This window comes from Podarcis bocagei (assembly GCF_964188305.1).
Source record: "Podarcis bocagei genome assembly, chromosome: 9".
Lineage (NCBI taxonomy): Eukaryota > Metazoa > Chordata > Lepidosauria > Squamata > Lacertidae > Podarcis > Podarcis bocagei.
Window position 1 is genome coordinate 29,149,354 of NC_138134.1, and position 21,297 is coordinate 29,170,650.

A 21,297-nucleotide genomic window follows, 5' to 3' on the forward strand; every position below is an offset into this window, starting at 1 on the left:
GTTGACAAGGCACTGAATGTGGGGGCCCTAGAAGGAACATTGCCCCCAGCCCCCCTTACTTAGAAAGGGTCCTGATTCTCACAAATATATTTGGACTTAAGATGTATTGTACCTGCGTCTCAGGAATAATAGGACTGTCCTCAGGGGAAATCCTGAACAAGGTAGAAAGAGGTGATGATACAATGACAGGATTTGGTCTCACAAATCCACTCAGATCGCAGCTGGGAATGTCATTCTCCTCCTTCTTCATGACCAGGGTGTCCATGACATAGAAGACGTTCCATGGAATCCAAACTGTGTGGTATTGAGTAAGGAATGGTGACCGTTCGAACACTAGGGTTAAAGATGCGCCTCCATTTGCCACCAGGTCAAACCTAATGTAAATCAGATTATTATTGTGTAAAATGCCTTAAATTTACATCTTGCTCACAAACATATATACAATTTAAATTTGAAGATTCTTATTAAGTTTGTCAGAAGAAGCAGTAGCCCTTTTCTCGTGTGTGTGTGTGTGTGTAGACATAAACACACACACACATCTCAAAACAACTTTTGATGAAATAAGGCAAGTTAATTTTCTGTACTGCTATCTCAACATACGTGACATGAAACTTACATTCCATCTTGGCGAGTGATAGTGTACCCATAATCTGGATAATGTAAAAACGACACATTAACTCCAATGAGTGGTGTTCCATCTGCTGTCAATACTTGGCCCCTTATAACAGATGCAAGGCTGTAGGGAAAGGTACAAAATTACAGCATTTAATATTTTCTCAAACAAGTACTTCCATGCCAATGTACCAAAGTATAAACATCCTGTTAGTTCACAACGTTGTATACTGTGCAGCCACTGCCTTATTTCAAAACTCATTTGGATCTATAGTCTCTCTGAGATGGTTTCCGTGTACACCTAATTACTTACAGTGTGAATATGACAAACACTTGCATCATACAAATACAGTGGTAACTGATTGGTTTGTTGTCACATGTACACTCAGCAGCAGATCTGGGTTCGCCTCTGTGTTCACATGTGAAAATACTGTCTGCTTATACAGTGGTACCTCGGGTTACATGTGCTTCAGGTTACATACGCTTCAGGTTACAGACTCCACTAACCCAGAAATATTACCTCGGGTTAAGAACTTTGCTTCAGGATGAGAACAGAAATCGTGCTCTGGCGGCGCGGTAGCAGCGGGAGGCCCCATTAGCTAAAGTGGTGCCTCAGGTTAAGAACAGTTTCAGATTAAGAACGGACCTCCGGAACGTATTAAGTACTTAACCTGAGGTACCACTGTACAGTAGAATCCTGGGCATGTTTATTTAGAATTCCCACTGAATTCCATGTGGCTTACTTCCTAGTAATGGTATTCAGAATTGAACTGCTGCATCTCGCTTGCTAACTCTGCAAACGTGAGCACCCTCACTTGGTGGTAGGTTTCAATGGGATCAAAATAACTTCCTTCTAAGCCAATGGCTGAAATCTGATAAATATAAGGAGTACCCTCAGTATGAAGCAGGATTTTTATTTTGTTTTGTTTTTTCAAACAAAAGCCTCCTGCGCTGCACTGTAAGAATCTTTTTAAGTTCCTTGAATTTTAAAAGCCGTTTATGATATGCTACAGTAGGAGGGAACTGCTGTTTGGATAGACCCCTACTACCGCGAACAATCTCTTGACTGCATATAAAGGGGCTCTCTGGATCACAACCAAAGCATTTTGGATCAGTGTGCAAAATTAATAAATTAGCAATGGTGTTTTAAAATTATAAACTCAAGGCTTTCCTTCTAAACAGCCTATCTTTTTGCACTTCCCTACGGAAAAGTGTTTTGCCAATTAATTTTTAGGCAATCTGTAAATCTGCGGGGGCTGCAAAGCACAGAATTTAAAGGAGTAATAAGGAACATTTGTGTTACAACTTTTAATCAACCGCTGTGCTCAACTACATTAATGCAGCTAAATTACTGCAGACACAGGAGTTCCAGAGTAAATCATCTACTTTCACTCAGTAAGGCACAGGACACCTGCTTTCAGTTACTAGCTTATTTTCAGGTATATAACCACTCTGCAAAGCACCAGGCAGGCAGCTTCTGCAATCATACTGTCATGCAGTTAACAGTTCTATTACATTAATTCATAATTTATATTATTTACTGAGCTCAGCTTTAAAAGTGCATCACTGTCTTCCCTTCTGAGGCGTTTTCATCACTTTGATACACTTCCAACTGTGCTAACCCAAATCAGCTGGGTCAATGAAGATTTATATAATCCTTAATGGAATGCCCTGTTAGAACTTAGACAGTACACAGTATAAAAAGCTATGTTAAAGCAGTATCGCTGTCTGTCTGAGGTTTTGTACAAAATCAGCCATGCAGAGTCCCAAATTTTGTACTTTTCCAACTATCTTTGAAACAAAGTCTAGCAAAAGGAATAACAGAAAACCCTCACCTTTTATTGAAAGGGCTTTCCCCAGGAATGACATGGGAGCTGTCCGGTCCTATAAGAAAACTTATCCGATCGTAAAAGGATTTGGCAGCTTGCTGAGATGGTGACTGCTGGCTTTGGCTAATGATATCTTGTGGGTCCGGCAGTCCACGGCAGTAGGGCTGGTTTTGGCAGGAACTCTGCAAACAGCAGTCAGGATCCATGCAGTCAATTAATCCATCTACAGACAAAAAAGTTAGAAGAAAAGGAGCAATACTTCCTATTCATTTCCCCTAATGAGCAATTAAAGACAACAATCACATTCAGCAGTTTTCACAGTGTAAATAATAAGCAAAGATATTAGAAGTTTAGAAGTTATTTCAGGCCTTTCAGAGGAATAAAGGACAGATACTGTGCTAAGTAATAATCTGAAAGCAATGAAGAAGAGGGTCCATGTTGCAAATGTGGCATATATAAATTTGCATATTAAAGAAACTCGAGACAAAATAAATAAGAGAAATAGCACACACACAACAGAACTGGATGAATATCTAAAAAGTGCATACAAAAACACAGTTATTATAAATATAATGCAAACATCACAACTGCATAACCACACCAAGGAAAGGCTGAAAACCAGTTTACTTTCCAAGTTAACATGTCAACTGTCAGAATCCTGACTTTCAGGATCCTAAGCTATAAGGGGGGTGCAGCATCCGGAGGTGCTGGACACGAAATTAATTTTTCAGATTCCAAATTGCTCTTTAACATGGAACACCACCACAAGAGAATAATCATGGAAGCCATCGAGATAGAGAAACACCCTCACAACATGAACAAGCGTGACGATACGTCCCGCCTGCCAGACATCTGGAAAATAGCCCTCCCCACAAAAACCGACACCAGAACCAGAGGCACACAGAACGCCATCTCCAATCATCCACACCAGACCCAAACCCAGACCCTCTCCACAGATAAATTACAGACACCATCCAGTAGCCAAACCATAGTGGCACCTCCGGATGCTGCACCCCCCTGCAATCCCTACACAGATCTGGCTGGCACAGGGCACAAAACCACAGCTCGCCCCTATACACGAAGCCAAGCCAGAGCACAACTAAGTGCAGTACAGCCATCTTCTCAGAAAAAACTCTTCACAAGCTCAAGAGGTCAAGACACGAAAGCTTTAGCAACTAATCCACACCTAATGACCCTCCTAAGTGGTACTCAGAATATCACTCAAGAAATCACTCAAGATATCCCTCAAGTAATTAATGAACAAAAGAAGAAAAGACACACTAACCTGGGAACTTCCTCTCTGCCCAGAACGTTGGAGGCTATACACCACACCCCCTCAACAGTATTTATAGGAACTCAAACACTGAGATCCTGCTCTGTTCCAGTAACAAGAAGCCGAAAGCACCAGCCTGAAGATGACGAGTGAGACCTCGTCGAAACGTCGCCTAGACACCCCAACTCTTACACGGGAAGATACCCGAAGACACCAAAACCTGCATATATATATAGACACCCCAACTCTTACACGGGAAGATACCCGAAGACACCAAAACCTGCATTCCTGTACCCGTGAAAATCTACGAAAGCAAATATATATATATATATATATGAACCCTCCCTGATCTAAGCATTAGGGCCAAAAACACCTCATGCATCCAGTGGAGATTCACAATGATGCCAACAGCTTACAAGTGATTATTTCCCCAGCTGCAATTCCCCCAAGAGGAAAATCTGATCCTTGATGTGATACATGAAGATATATGCATGCTCAGAATATGAAAAGAATTAGCTGGCCTTGTCACTGCTGGTTCAAATTTAGAACCCTCAATGTTACTAAAAAGGTTTCTGAGAATAGCTGAAAGGTGCAAGATAGAGTAACTCTGTTGAAACTAAGCAAAGTCTAGACAGTGCCTTAAGGGGATAGTACCTAGGAACCCCAGGTATGTTATTCTAGGTAAGTTGGGAAACAATAAAGCATACTCCCCCCTTCGTCATATCACATGGTGAGAGAGAAAGACCACAACTCCCATCATGATTTACCATTGGCCAAGTTGTCTGGAGTTGAGCCCTAAAACATCTGGAGGGCAACACATTCAATACTGTCTTTCTGACTAGCAGTGGCTGTCGAGGGTTTCAGATAGAGGCTTTTCTCAGTGCTACCTAGTGAATGTGCTAGACTGTTGCCTTGCCTCGGTAATGGACTGGATGAGAGCCAACAAACTGAAGCTTAATCCAGATAAAACTGAGACACTGTTAGTGGACAGTTCCCTGGACCAGATGGATAGTAGGTGGCCTGTTCTTGACGGGGCTTACACTGCCTATGAAGGAGCAGGATGTAGCTTGGAATACTTCTGGGTCCTTAGTGATGCGTTAGTACAAAGCAAACAAGTTCTAAAAGCCACAATGAAATTCAGATTTTATGCAGATGTTGGCACAGCAACAAAGTACCCACAATTTTTTGTGAATTGATACTGAGTACTGTTGCAATTTGAGAAGTTCAAAGTATACCAGATTTCAAATCACTGCAGAATTTCATTTCAATGCCAGCACAGATATAGCTAACACACATATTGCTGATTTATAAATATTAAATAATTTCCAAGGGGCCTTTAAAGTAGCTTTTATGTGAGGTTATTTGGTTTTCTAGAAAGAGAAGCAGGTAACTGCAGCTTGGCTGCTTCTTGGAGCATATTTAAAGCATTTGAGCTGCAAGTCAGCTTTAAATATTTAAGAACATTTATGAAGATGGATTCTTTTTCCTTTAGAAGAAAGGCTACATTGCTACAAGCAGAGGTAATTTCAGCTGCTCTTTCAGCTGAATATATATATATATATATGAGAACACAATATATGTTCAGCAAATTGAATCTTAATGCAAATCAGTTAATGATGAATACCAGCTTATATAACATAACATAGTGAATACAAACCTGCGTATTTCACACATATGCACAACATATTTAAATACAGAGGTGAATCCCCATTTACGTGGGGATTAGATTCTGAACCCCCTCGCAAGTCAATGAAATCACATACAATGGGGAATACCATGGAGAGTCCTAGTAGCTTACGAGGAGACCCACCCCAGAGCCCAAAGAGGATGTGTGGGGTAGCGCAGCAGCCATTTCCCTGTGCATCAGCTGAGCAAGCCCCGCTGCCCCTCCAGCTCGCACTGAGACCCTCCCCAGAGCCCAGAGGACATCCTCTTCAGTGGCGTAGCGTGGGGGTGCAGGGGGGGGGCCGGCCGCACCGGGCACAACATCAGGGGGGGGCGCTTGCACTCACAGCTCTCTGCCCCTACCTGGCTCACTCGGGTTAGGGGGCGCAAATTACTTGCCTTGCCCCGGGTGCTGACAACCCACGCTACGCCACTGATCCTCTTCAGGCTCTGGTGAGGGTCTCCTTGTTAGCCAGAGGCTTGTGGAGGCTGCTCAGCTAATGCATGGAAAAGCTTCCCAGTGCATCAGCTGAGTAGCTCAATGAAGCTACCCCTCCAGCTCATGTGACCAGCTCAGCTGATGTGCAGGGAAGAAGCTTTCCCCTGCGTCAGCTGTGCAAGCTCTGCTGCCCCTCAGCTCCTTTTATTATTTCCTACCAGTCTGCTTATTTCTCATTCTCAAATGATCTTTTTTCTGTTCTACATTTTCCTATCTATCTTCTAAAAATGATACAACCTGCTTCTCAGTGCACTGAAAAATGAAAGGAAATATGAAATTGACCTGAAATCGGTAAAATGTAATTTTTTATTTTTTTTGCTTCTATGTCCTATATTTCTCTTATCTTGTGTGTCTATCTTCTTGTCTTGGTAGCAATTATTTTGAGACAAGTTCTATTTATCACTTAATATCTATACATCACTTAGCACAGTAACCTTACTGTTCTGTTAGTTTTTAGCCACCACTAAATTAAATGCCATTGAGGGAAACACGATTAATTAGCTAGATCTTAAACTTTACACTGTGACCACAATCCAAAGAGATTAGTAGTATGTGCACAAAATAGCACACATGCGTCTATCCCCCTCCTTCAATTTCCTTTTCATCATATCCCCAAATTACCTTTACAACAACTACAAATTATTGCTAATTATGTATTTATTTACACACATCAGAATGTGTGCTTTGGCTCAGCATTCATAACTCATTTTCCATCTTTCTGGGCTACTTCATTTGTTAAACTGCATGAACATCTAGTGACAGAAGGGTAACACACTATCTTCTTCCAGAAGAATATGTATGGAGTCCAGAATGTAAACACTTCTGGTGACTTTGCCAACATGTATATTTTCTGCTTAGAAAACATGTTCATTATCTGCTTTCCTGTATGTTCACATCTTAAGATACAGGTGAGATTGCCATGTATGTCTTGCAAATGCAGTTTGAGAAATGATGCTTGCTCTTCTCAAAGTATTTTGAAACTTTACAAATATTAACCTATTGACATATTTTGTGTTGTCTGTCACTAATTAAGTTAAAATGCATTTATGATTTTCTTCAAAACGTATTCTCTTAAAAATAACAGAGTAATAGACAAATGCCTTGTCAATCTGGGCTTAAACCAATTTATGTTAGTATCAGTATATTAATTGTTAAAAGCTCTATATTGGCAATATGTGCTTTTGGGGGCTTTGCTCTGTTTGCTCTATGTTGTCCTGCAGGCAATATTTAGCACAGTTGCCATAGAGGAATGCTCGAATTTAGTCATTCATCTTTGTTACTTTATAAATAGCAAATGTACATCTGGCATGTAGACTGCAGGTCATAAAACTGTTTGAGATTGACATCTTCTGAACTAATCAGCTGGAAATGCATTTTTACAAGCCTCCCCACTCACATCAATCAGGAAAAGAATCTCATTTTCACCAGTCAAGATACAGGGACACACTGTTTGTTATTTTTCTATGAAGTTTATCAGCTACTTGCCCAAGCAAGTGACGGATGGTTATGAATCTGGCTCCTTCTAACTTGCAAAAACATTTTTCATTCTCTCTCTCTCTCTCTCTCTCTCTGTATTTATACAGCTAGTGCATTTTACCAAGTATTCTATTGCCCCATGTGTAAAATAACAAAGGTGAAATCCCTTTACCAAATAATCAGTCTATTGTAGTTGGGACCAAAAACTGCACCTGTCTCTTATGGTTCAACAACAACAATCTTTGTTTGAATTAAGAAAGAAATTGAAAGAAAATCACAGAATGTTGAAGTCCACTAAATTATCATTATAGTACTAGAAGATAGTCTTGCATTTAGAATATCTCAACCCATAGGGCTAAGTCCAACCTGTCAACAAAAATCTAAACTATGGGCTTTTATAAAAATTCTAATTATATCAGTTTGCTCCCATATAAACACATGGTTCATCTTGATTATTGTATGCACTTTTGATCTTCATATTTCAAACAGGATATAACTAGAAACTGTGAAGAGAAAATGTACAAAATAATCAGAGGCTATACAAAACCTTTCAAGTACACAAAGGAAAATATTAAACATCTTCTGCTAAGGAAGGTGTAACTAAAGAATAACAACTGAAGCATATATAGAATCTTGAGATTTTAAAAATTAAGAAAGGTATCTATGTTCCTTTTTATATTTTGGAGGGAAGGCAATGACATCCAAAGGTAGCAGCTTTCACTAAGAAAACGTAATTTGTCCTATGTCATGCAGACTCCCTACTAGATGCTTGAATTTATATACAGGTGTGTGTGCAGACCTATTCAGACAATCATATATTGGTTTAGTAAGCTAAGATATGCATGCAGCTCCCCCCCCCATGCATGCAGCCTCTTTGTTCAAGTCACAAAGAAAAACTCAAAATTAACCAGGTACAAGGCAAGAAGCAACTTTAAACAATTAAACCTGGCTTGTTCTTCAGGTGGTAACCAGATTCCCAGTTTTGATAAAAAGGGAAACTATGGTTATTATAGTGTTCCTGCTTTAATTGTGGCCTGCATGAAAGAGGGAGCAATGGGGCAGCATGTGCAAAGCATAAGGCTTATGCAATTCTTGGTATAATCAACCAAATATGGCCAATCTCATGGTGGATTTGCAATACCAAGAAGCTGGAGGCACAAGAATGAACTAGGTTTCTAATAAATGACCAGAGGCTAGGAATGATGCTTGGGATATTTGTTTTTGAAAAAGGCAACTGAAGCATTTGCTCACTCGCTATATTGGGCTGGGTAGACCTAATCAGAAACCCAACAAAGCTGTTCAGTTTTTTATGTTGGCAGAAATAGACACTGAAGCTACAATCCAAACCCCCAGGCAGTAGAGGGCTTATCTGAGAAGGATAGCCACTTCCATATCCATAGTCCCACCACTCACACTGCTCAGAGCAAAAATGGGGAGTCAGGTAAAAATGGATTATTTTGCCATGCCATCTCCGAGGCTGCTGAATCAAAGAACCCAGATAAGGACCTGTTGCCACCACAAGTTATAAAACAACAAAAATCCAGAAAGAAAAAAAGTGAACCTCCAAACTAAACACATCCCATTAGTATTGCAAGGCTAGGATGGCAAATTTTTGGAAGACAAAAATGTGGCCCAGGGGTCAGCATCTTGGGATCCAATCTGTTGAATCAGATTCAGCACCCAGTGGTAGAATGGGACTAGAGCACACATGGAGTACTTCACTCATCTCATGTGGTAAGTGACTGCACATGCGGAAAACTCTCCTGCCACTAAGAAGCACATCTATATACACTATCAGGACAGATTAATCTAAAATAATATAGACCACAACTGGGCTGAAAACGAAAATTAGCAACCAAAAGGAAATAATTCAATTGAATGAGTGTAGAGGCGAAATACATCGCTGCAATTCTACATCACAATTCTACACCACATTATTAAGGAACTGAGCATTTCGAAGTTATTCTCGTAAAGGTTTACAGATATGTAGATAAGCATACAATCTGAAATTCAATCAGTGAAACCACAACAGAAAACTCAAAACCATGCAAAGCAGGTCAGTCAGTGAAATTAGCCATAGCAACAAATGTGACCCTATAGCAAGTACAGTGGTGCCTCGCAAGACGAAATTAATTCGTTCCGCAAGTCTCTTCGTCTTGCGAGTTTTTCGTCTTGCGATGCACGGTTTCCCATAGGAATGCATTGAAAATCAATTAATGCATTCCTAGGGAAACCGCCTTCAGACCAGGTCCGGGGACAGTCTGTCCCCGGACCTCTTCTGAAGGCTGGGGGGGGGGGGAGACAAGGGCTTTTCTTCCCACCCCCAGCATTTTAAAAAACCCCGGGACAGCGGAGGACTTCTCCGCTGTCCAGGGCGATTTAAAAGCCCCTGGGAAGGCAGGCAGGGGGACAAAGACTTTTGCCCCCCGCCAGCCTTCAGAAGAGGTCCTGGACCTCTTCTGAAGGCGGGCGGGGGGCGAAAGTCTTTGCTCCCCCCCCGCCTGCCTTCAAAAGCCCTCCGGGACAGCGGAGAAACGCGCTGTGTTTCTCCGCTCTCCCGGGAAGGCAGACAGGGGGGAACAAAGACTTTCGCCCCCCGCCCGCCTTCAGAAGGTGTTCCCGCCCCGCCGCCCGGCTTCGGAGCATCGTTCCGAAGCCCAGCGGCGGGGGCAGGTGTTCCCGCCCCGCCGCCCGGCTTCGGAGCATCGTTCCGAAGCCCAGCGGCGGCGGGAGGAGGCGTTCCCGCCCCACCGCCCGGCTTCGGAGGAGGTCCGAGGACAGTGGGGAAGACGCGCTGCGCTTCCCCGCTGTCCCGGATATTTCCCTATGGGCTGTCGTCTTGCGAAGCAAGCCCATAGGGAAATTCGTCTTGCGAAGCGCCTCCAAAACGGAAAACCCTTTCGTCTAGCGGGTTTTCCGTCTTGCGAGGCGTTCGTCTTGCGAGGTACCACTGTAACTCAAAACACGGGCTGTGTTTCAATACAAGTCAAGTCACACTGTACATGGCACTGTAAACTGAACTAAGCATCTAGAAAGCATTTCCCTTGCGTACATGAACAGCTTCTCTCATGCCCACCCACATAGGCTAGAAATACCATCCCATCTGGCTGCTACTACCTGCTACTCGAATCAGATGCTTTTGAAGGAAACTGATTTTCTAGATCCATTTCAGTTAAGGTTTAGGCCTGGTTTTGACACAGAAATGGCTTTGTTCGCCCTGTATGATGACCTCTGTCGGGAGAGAGACAGGGGAAATGTGTGCCTGTTAATGACCCCCAGCTTCAAAGTCCCCTCCCCTCCAGAATTACAGTGGTACCTCGGGTTACATATGCTTCAGGTTACAGACTCCGCTAACTCAGAAATAGTACCTTGGGTTAAGAACTTTGCTTCAGGATGAGAACAGAAATCGTGCTCCGGCAGCACGGTGGCAGCAGGAGGCCCCATTAGCTAAAGTGGTGCTTCAGGTTAAGAACAGTTTCAGGTTAAGAACGGACCTCCGGAATGAATTAAGTACTTAAACCGAGGCACCACTGTATTTTCAAGCAAACGGAGATTGTGCCTGCATGAAACCAACCTCTCTTCCATCCTTTACATGTTTCTTCTGGTTCTGGGAGACAAGGGGGAAGGGCAGCTTGCCGCAGCAAGGAGACACCTATGACTCTTCACTAGTAGGACTCATCTCTGCCTCTTGGCCTCCTTCCTCCTCTGCTTCAGCTTCTGCCTCTGATTCTGGACTTCTCTCCACCACAGATGCTCCCAAGTCACTAAGCCCCGTTAACTCTTCAGCTTCCAACACTTCCGCTTCTTCCTCTGACCACTCATTGTTTCCCCACCACCAATCCCCACCTTCTTCCCTTGTGGCTTCCCCAGCTGGTTCCTCCCATCATTCCTCTCTGTCCAACCACTCCATGACATATAGCCTAACTTCTGTTGTTTATGCTCTGGTAACCTCTAGGCTAGATTAGTGGAATGCATTATACATAGGGCTGCATCTGAAGACGGTTTGGAAACCAACTGCATTAGTTACCAATTAGTTTCCGGGCTCAATTCAAAGTGCTGGTTTTGACCCATAAAGCCTCAAACGGCTCATGACCGCAATACCTCAAGGACCACCTCTACCCATATGAACTGCCCCTGCCCCTGCAATAATAATCTGACACCCTTCTTTGTGTGCCTCCTCCATGAGAGGTTCGATGGGTGGCAACAAGCCTTTTCTGTAGTGGATCTCCATGTGTGGAATGCTCTCCCCAGGGAGGCTTGCCTGGAGCCATCATTACATATATTTAGGTGCCAGGCAAAAATATTTCTCTTCAACCAGACCTTTGTCTGATTAACATTCCATGGCCTTTTAAATGTGTTTGTGGGAGGGGGGGTAGCATAGAAATAAAAATATGTATTTATGTATGATTGCAATGACAGAAGACAGAAAGGCAAAAGGTACTGTGAGGAACTGGAAATGGGAGGTACACAGAAGATGATTTTTTTAGAGTGGAAAATAGGGCTGGGGGAAAGAGGAGATAAAGTAGTAGGCATTGATGGAAGGCAGGGGAAGGTGTGGCAATGTTGCTGTAGTTGCTAAAAATTATTCTGGAAGGCCTTCAATAACGAGCTATAAGAACAACACAGGAATGAGTCAAAGCTGAGATCAGATAAGGAACAGTTGTGCTAGTAAGAAGCTTGGTGGGATTAGAATGTTGCTGACAATGGATCTTTTAAAAATGTGAAGTTTTTACTAAATTATTTCTCAACATCTGTACCTCTTGAAAAACTTTCCCGAATGTGGATGTCACAACTATTCACTTTGGGCATGTGTGCAGCTTTATTATAAAGCTCTCTGAATTACAGTATTATTTTTGCCCTTAGATAAAATACTACCACTTGGAACTTAATGCTCACTAATGGATTTCGATGTACACATTTTGCCTGCTGTAACCATCTCTTAAGGATTTGATAGCATACTAAATGAAGGCAATAAATGTTGTAGCACATTCCTGCATGTATCTCATCACAGGTAGTAAAAGCTCTGTATCATTCTCACAGCAGTCTTTTTTTCACCTGATTGGGAAGCCGATAATTTTACAATTTTTTTTTAGCAGTGCAGGAATTTCACTCTGCATCTCCTACCTCCTTCATTGTCCTTGCTATCAGTACATAAAGTTTCCATGGCGACATCACATCCTGCTCCCCTCCATCCTGGCTGACAAACACAATGCCAGCCATTTTGGTCCAGAGTACATCTTCCATTGCTATTACACAAGCCAGGGCATCCCTCTGTCAAAACAGACAAAAAAAAAAATGACACTGCATGTGATTTAGCTATTACAACAATTTAAAATCTAATCAAAATACGAACAGGGGACACTTACTGGGAACAGGCCTTCAGAACAGCACAAATACTGTAATTGCACATGGAGAGTAGCAGCAACATTACCTGGGATTCTAATTCTTAACTAAGTGGCATCTTTGATTGGTCTGACACTTGAGACACCACTTACCTGTGCAGGCAGGAAATATATCCAAGAAACCTCTAAATACCTGCAGGCCAGACAAAATTATGTTTTCATGTTCTTTATCAGAGTAGCAGGCAATATGACCATAACATAGTACACAACACAGCCTCTAGGCAAAACGATAGGGGTTCTGCATTTATAGAGGAAATAATTATTTGATGTATATGCGTTGCTGGTTACTTGATGGTATAGATTTCGTTAAGCTCCTCGTTATTTTAAATAAATCCTTGGAAATTTCAAAGTAGCTGTGCCACTCTGCTTTCAACAACGTTAATTTTATCTGGTCTCAAGAGTTGCCATGTGTTCATGTGAAATTACAGTGCATTAAATAATTGCACAAAGTATAGGTCAGTTTCAGTGACTATACTTTATGCTGAAAGTACATTCCTTTTCACAGAATAAGCAAAGCCCAGGAAATAGTGAAGCAGCTTAGCATCTATTCTAACAAACATTAGGATTCAGGCTGCATACGGATGGGACAGGACCGACAGGATTTCCAACTAAATGTAATAGCTGTGCGTATTTGATTACTTAGGACGGACAAAATGAAATACCATAAGGACCACAATAAAACATTGATAGACTGAACAAAAACACGGTAGTGACGTGCTTCAAGACAGATAGCGGAGAGTGATTCTTTTGTGACAATCTCCCTAAGGCTTTTGTGCTGTTACCTTTATATCCTATCTTGTCTGCTTTTATGGCCAAGGAGGGAAAATTTGGGAAACAATTAAAATTATTTAATATATCCAAAATCTATTACTTTTTTTCATCTAACAGTACATCAAAAACAGTATCTGTCACTTCCTACTGATGGAAAAACTGGCATGCAGCCAACATGACCTGTATGAGAATGACAACAGTATATATCTATATAGATATATAGAGATATAGATATATAGATATATAAATGTATATATATGTAGAATTCTAGTATTCCTTATCTATGACTGCGGTAAGACATTCACATAAGCAAGTACAGAAGCAGAACTATGATCAGTGGCTACAAGTCAGGTATTTTAGGACAAAGCAGTTATTTCTAACTCTATACAGCATGTAATATAACTTGTGCCACTACCTTATTAAGTTGTATCTGTTTAGTGTCTCTGGGAACTAGCCTAGTGTGCTGTTTCTGTTGATTCACACATGTGCTTGAAACCATCTTTTTTTTGCTAGGAATCCTTAAATAATTATTAACGTGCTTCTTTCTCCATTTACGCAGCACAAATGAAACAATCATTCTAAGGCCGTTATTGCCTCTAGCAAAAATTAGTACTTACAGATGGAAGGGAATAATAGTAGCATCTCATGACAAGGTATGATGAAGCTATAGTTATGGATATCATGTCATCATGCCAGGCTGAGATTAGATTTGGCTGCCAGTTTTTCTTTAGGTACTATTTGCCATCTGCACTTTTCAATTGTATGTGCAGAAGGTAAATTTTTTTGCTTCTAAAATGTTTTTCTTCCACTGTGGTTACAGAGGACACACAGCTTTATCTGTCCTACTGGCAAAGAATTACAGAAAACAATTGAATGCACTCAAGAGTGATTACACGAAAGCCTGGATTCTGCCATGAATATTGCCATACTCTAATGAAAAAGCACAAATAAGGAAGAGAAGAAAGGCAATCTGGAAAAAAGGGGAGTACTTGTGATAATTAAACAAAAACACATTTCTTTTACCACAACTGAAGATATGAGAACGTTCGCTGTTTAGTGGTACATGCTCAATGAAGAGTTGGCTAAATCAACTTTTCCATTGCAATCCAAAACTACGAAGTATAATTATTTGATTTCACACAGATTTTCTTAGTAAATGGCAATAAAATATTTTAACATATAAGCTTATTTTTAAAAAGCTTATAAACAATTTTTTAAAAATAAAATAAAAGCAACTACGCAGCTTCCATAAATTTAAGCAGCTTGTCAGCTGCAATGGCCAGCATCCAAAGCAGCGCACATGATGTTCTGATTTCACATGGCACAAAGCCATCAAGGTCCTGACAAGGACCCAGTGAGGAACAATAGGAAGGCACAGCGGTGTTTTTCACCCATATATGGACCCATATCCAACTAAGTTCTACCCCAAGTAGATCCACTGTCTAGAAATTTCAATTGGTCTACTCTGAGTAGGTCTACATGGGCTACCACCCATGGTGTGACATGGATCCTGGCCAATGGCACCACTGGCTTCTTTTACACACATATCTCTATTGCAATGTATCCTTGAAGCTATGACATTTTCTCATCCTGTGACTAACATTTCATTTTTTTCTTATCGTATAGGATGACTAAGAGATTCCTTCAAGCAACAAAAGCTAGAAGGCTTTAAAAAAACCACAAACAGCAGATGCACAGCTATCTTCAGTTTTTGATATCATCAAAGCTAATCCATTTATACAGGATATAGTGAAACTTACAAAGTGCTTAGTAAAAATGTTAACAGGTGACAAAAAACATTAAAAGTCTTTATCTCTTAAATCCAAGGAACATGGAAAGTAACATGAATGAAATTTATAATTCATGGAGTACATATAAAATACGTTGCACTTGCCAAGTCTAGTGGAATGGTTGCTATAATATACACAGAGATACATGGAAGCATGTCAAGGAAGAGCAAATATACAGTACCTTTAACTATCTTATCCAAATAGTGAGCTTGAGAATTAAAAAGAAAAAAGAGAACAGACAGACGTTTCAGAAGAGTAATGTAGGAAAGGAATTGTTCAGAATTTACACAGAGAAAGAGCAGTGATTTGCTGAAATGAGATCTCACATCGCATAGAAAGTTTCCCAGTGTTTAAAAATGTAAATTATTATATCTACAGCAAAAATATACAGTCATCATTTGATTAAACACTCAGCATTTTAAAAATGTGTTTTCAGACTACAAAACCAACACATTTCCAACTCTACAGTTTACTTTATAGCTGTTTTTGTTATGCCTAGTCTTTTATGTAGAGCAAACCTAACCAAAGTCATAATTTTTTTTGATTTTCAGTTCATGTTAAAGCAGCTACGTAACACATGAGCTTTACAGCTTGGCCAAACTGAAGAACCATATATTTGATTTCCAAGTTGTGTACAGTTCAGACATTCTGGACAGAAAAAGTACTGTATTTTAATTTTGTCCTGTATTATCACTACTTCAAAAAAGAAACAATATACTTCTGCAATCCACTTATTTGTCTCAGCGCACTTAGGCAATTATGCAAAACACAGAACTATATTATTTTATTGAAAGCAGCGGTACCTAGCAATGCAGAAGAAACTAACAGATGCTTTCAAATTTGAGAGTGAAACAAGGTTACAGATACATATATACAATGTAGCATGTAACATAAAATAAGAGAAAGTCTATTTTTTTTCCCCACAGGTAGCTGTCATTTCAAGAAATGGTTGGCTGCTGTTTTTTAAAGACAGGACAGTGGTTAAATAATACTTGCTTAATGTTTAACACTGCAACTTACTTACACACCATGTGCCTTATTTTCTAGTCACTTACTGTAGGCTAAGTTCAATATAAGTGTGACCCGTATATTATGCATTGTATTGCACTGTTTTGCTTAAATATGCTATAAAGCACCTAGAATCACTGATGGAGTATATCAATTGTCAATCAAACAAAACAAACAAACCAACAAAAAGCAGACAATATGTGACTAGCTTATTTACTCCCAACTTGCAGTGGCAACAGCCTAGCCTAGCATCTATCGACTGATCTACGAAGGTAGTTTCATTGAAACACTTACCAAATGTAGCTTTAATCAGCACGTGTGAATTCACTCTAAGATCATATCAGTGAAGCTGAACCTGGTTTGCCCTTTTTGTAAGAGTCATTAGTGACATTATGCAGGATGAGATGGTGGACTGAATTGGTGCCATTCCAGTCTGTACACTTTCTGACTGCCTATTTTTCGATGCACCATGGAGAATGCTACTGCTTGGTGCATCCCTGGAATCTTAACTTGATGAGCAAATCTCTTAAAGAGAGATTACGATGGGATATTCAGGTGTGGTAGGCACAAACATAGATTTCTGTAAGTGATGATCAGCAATGTGAACTGAGCACAAAAGGCAGACATTGAAGCACTGGTGAAATGTAGTTGGTGACTCACTTCTTTTAGGAGACAAGTTGGCATCTTACTAGATCAGAGCTTTCCAAATTGTGTGTCGTGACACCTTAGTGTGTCTGCTGCAGTGTGTAGGTGTGTGGCATGAATGCTGCCTACGCTCCTCCTTGGGCTGGAAAGTAGTTAGTTTACCCTCTGGTTTACTAGCAAAACTGAATTACTGTGTTGTGAAATGATGTGTGTCTAAAAAGTTTGTCACCAGCATGAAAAATCTGGAAAGCTTTGTACTAGTAGCTAGATGATGCTGGCAGGAAGCACACCTGGCCATTGCTTCCAATTGGTACACAGCAATAAAAACAGAAATAGTCCCAGATTTTTTGTTGCAGCAGATAAACATGGCTACCCCTGTGCAATTTACAATAGCTACATGCAGAATGAAAGATTTGAACCAGACTATACGGAAAGATAAAAGTTATGTGTCATGTACATCTGTACTGATGGCTCCATGTGTCCATACCATTAGTGGCTCAGTGTATGCGCTGAATAGGAAGAAAGAATAAAATGGAATTGTAGAGGACCCAGTGTGGAACATAGGAATGTCTGTAGGCAAGACACAGAAAGGATAAGTGAAAAAGGAAGCCATACCTTTGGGAGGTGAATTTAAGGAAAGATGTGGGAAGGTGGAAGGGAGGAGAAAAACAGCATGGGTACTTCCAGGAGGGTGTTCATTAGGGAATGAGTGTTCATGCACACAAATTTTTCAGTGTTCACATGATGTCACTGGTGTATCATTTCATTTAGATTTATCTTTTCCACAGAAAATCTAGTACAGTAAGTTAAAAGAACCTGTTGTGAACAACCTGCGTGTGTGAGATATCTGAGCAGTCTGTTGGCAATATTAAGTCCCCCATTGGGAAACATCCTAAGTATAGAGGTGGCTTGCTGAAGGGAATATGTGAAATGGAAGACTAGGGTGGGATTTAACGGGAGAATCTTACAGCACTTATAGAGCTAACTGGTGAGTAGGTAACAGAGAGGAGTATCTGGACTGGAGAAAAGGTTAGTTTACAGGAGGTGGAAGGAGAAGATGTGTAAGAAATGTCATTAAGTTGTGTTTGAAGACAATGGTACAAAAGGGTTGGAAGGAGTGTGATGGGAGATGGGGGATAAAGACTAGACAGGAAGATAATATGATGCTATCATCATCTGCCAATTGGCTTCTCTCTCCTCATTTTCCATGCCTATGGTCTGTCAGGAGCTCCAGTATAAGAAATGGGGGAGAGGAAATGAAAACCATGGCCAAAGGCATTGCAACCAATATTCCAAAACTTACTCTTTGCTCAGAGCAGACCCTCTGAAATTAATAGACCTAATTTAGTCGTGTTCATTAATATCAGTAGGTCTATTCTGAGTAAAACATAGTTGAATACCACCCTTACAATAATTAACATAAATTTGGTGGAAGTATAAATATAGTTAATACTGTACATAAATAACAGCTCCATACCAAAATAAATACTCAGAGAATAGAAGGGCAAAATTAGGCTTGGTGCGTAACAAACTTGAATCCCATTTATTTCCCAAGAAAAATGATGTTTGTGGGAGGGTGATGTGCAATGGAAAAGAGACAGAGCACAGCACTTACCCCTTTTTTGAAGTTAAACACATTTCTGTAACTCTGGTGGGGAAATAGCTCAAGGTAGTTTGATATGGAGCTGAGAAGCAGGCAGAGAAAGGATTATGTAGTGCCTGTTACTTCTCCACTCTGTATCATTTCCTCCTGGATGAAATTCCAAATTTCACTATAAAAATATAGTTGCTTTCCTAGCAAAAGCTCAGACCTTCAAAAAATATGAGCCTGCCCCCCCCAAAACACCCCTGAGCCTCACACCTTCTTAAGAAAATCTCTCAGATGACAATGGTGGAAATAAGACAAATTTTGAATTATATAATTTGTTGGCTTAGTACTATTAAGAAATTTGACAATAATTGTGGGAGGGCATGGTGGGAATACATTAGGATTCACATAAGATAAAAGATTTCTAATAGCTTCTGTAATCAACTAACGTAAGAAACATCAACAAACTGCAGAGTGAAAACAAGCATAGCAACAAGAAGAAAAATTATTCATCTCCATTGTAATTTCTCCAGCAATAAACTATTAAAGCTAGCAGGAAAATTCCCATTTACTATTATGTTTTTTTTTAACAACAGGTCTTAATGCAGGCTTTCTAAAATTTAATGCTTTTCATTAGTCTTCCATTAGAGATATAAGTAGGTATCCCCCTTAGATTATTCATATGCTAGCTCCTGTAGATATGACAGAATAGCTACAGCCTGCAAAAAAGTATATATTAAATCCATTTATTCCAATCATCTCCTGTTTAAATCAGCATGAACAGCATGCTCAGTGATTTGATGTTCCTTAATTGGTACTCACTGCACTGTTTTATTACTGATTACCCTGTCATAAAGGATTATAGCAGTGACATAATTTTCAATGCAGTATAACAAATTCATATTCATATTAGTTTATTCATGCCCTTTACGAGATATTTTCACTTACCATGATCTTTCTTGTCTAGGGCTAGAATAAAAAAGAAAAATACTATCCTGTTTTGCGCACAGCTTTTCAACATGACTGTAAGCTAAGATGTCATGCTAGGGGTAAAATAATTGACCCGGTATTAAAAATGCCTTCCTACCACTTAAAATGGAATTTAAATAAAACTTGCAGGCAAAGCTGAGACACAAATTCCAATGGCTAATTCCATGAAACACAAGCTGGTGAATTCATACTCAGATTTGGGCACAATGACTGATGCACTGGAGAAATTTCATAATTTGTAGCCTTGAAAACTTACAAAGGTTGTTATGCTCACTGTGCTATGAATATTCTTGGTGATGTTTTCGCAGTAGTTATCACCAGATGTAATTTAGCACCAGAAACCCACTGCATGATACAGGATTGGGTAGAGAAGGAACAAGTAACGGGAGACTCCTAAGTATATTTCAGCTACCTAAGAGTCACTTAAGGTCCCACCTCTCTAATATTTGAAATTGAATTTCCTCCTTTGGTTCCAAAGGGGACCCAAAGCCTTATCCTGGTCCTCTGAAACACCCCACCCCCCACCCCAAACCACTCTAACATATTTTGCTCCACCAATATCAGAGCTCCAACATTGCTAGGGCCACAGAAGTTGCTACAGAGGTGGAGAGGGAACTATATTGGGTCTCCAATACTGGAGTTATCTGCATGATGTATTCTGTGACCCTAGGTCAAAGGATTGCAGACACAGAGATTACTCTTAGAGATGGATTTTAGTGCTAACTAGCAAATACAGTCATACCTTGGAAGTCGAATGGAATTCGTTCTGGAAGTCTGATTGGCTGCAGGAGCATCCTGCAAGCCAATCGGAAGTCACACTGGACATTCGGCTTCCGAAAATCGTTCAAAAACTGGAACACTCACTTCCAGGTTTTGATCGTTCGGGAGCTGAATTGTTCGGGAACCAAGGTATGGCTGTAAATGATTAGGAAGTGTGGTGGTAAGGATTTTGCTTTGCGACTGAAGGCAAATAGGCCAGCAAAGCTGTTTAAGGCTTGAGCATTAGTTTTGTGATGAAGCATTAAATAAACCATTATTGAAAATTCATTACTATATTTCCTTTAACCTTGTAGTAGCCTTACAATTAATGCAATTTGGGACTTTACCAGAAAGGATGGAGGCAGTCTCCTTGTGACACTTCTACTTAATGCCCAAAGAATCATGAAACCAGTTATCATAAAGGAAGGAAAAGAAAGAAAATAAGTCAAGCTTTCTTCAAAAGAAACGTAACGACCTGCTTAAATTGGTGTGGACATCCATGAACATGTTTTTCCAGTGCAATCTGCATGAATGTTAAAACATTCAGAAAACTAGGAAGCTGATATCAGTATACCCTAACATGACTGCAGAGTCACTCTGTGGTAGAAAAATGTGCAAGCATGTAGCAGTAGCTAGGCTTAGTTATGCGATCTTTCATAACCTCCACGCAGGCCTGAATTGAAACTATTTGTCTACATTAATTGTAATTAGTGTCACATTGCTGCAAATTCAGTCACATAATATCTTCAGTTTCACATGCAATACCTAATATTTTCAGAATTGACAGATGGTATTTCTGTTTTCCCAAGTCTTCTCTTTTATTATCAAAATACTGTCATTTTCTGAAGTGTTCAAAGTTCTGTGCTGACAGAGGCCTTTATTTCTTCCCACAGAGAATGCTTACTCTTCACTTTCTAATTCTGCAGAAGTAAGAATAATTCTGAATTTGAACCTACAATTGTAATAGATTGCACTTTTTCTTGCATAGCT

General features: G+C 40.3%; 1 protein-coding gene across 31 annotated transcripts in view; it reads right to left on the reverse strand.

The window, feature by feature from the left end:
• TENM3 (teneurin transmembrane protein 3) overlaps positions 1–21,297 on the reverse strand; it is a 1,319,439-nt gene that overhangs the window by 51,723 nt on the left and 1,246,419 nt on the right. For 19 of the 31 annotated variants that reach the window (XM_081208565.1, XM_081208576.1, XM_081208559.1 and 16 more), the window contains 6 exons: positions 15,499–15,525; positions 13,539–13,559; positions 12,479–12,625; positions 2,448–2,664; positions 617–736; positions 113–374 (listed from right to left, as the gene is read on the reverse strand). In XM_081208565.1, coding sequence (XP_081064691.1) covers positions 113–374; positions 617–736; positions 2,448–2,664; positions 12,479–12,625; positions 13,539–13,559; positions 15,499–15,525 — 794 coding nt within the window. The remainder of the gene's footprint in view (positions 1–112; positions 375–616; positions 737–2,447; positions 2,665–12,478; positions 12,626–13,538; positions 13,560–15,498; positions 15,526–21,297) is intronic. The other 12 variants (XM_081208578.1, XM_081208558.1, XM_081208557.1 and 9 more) reach the window with 3 other exon arrangements.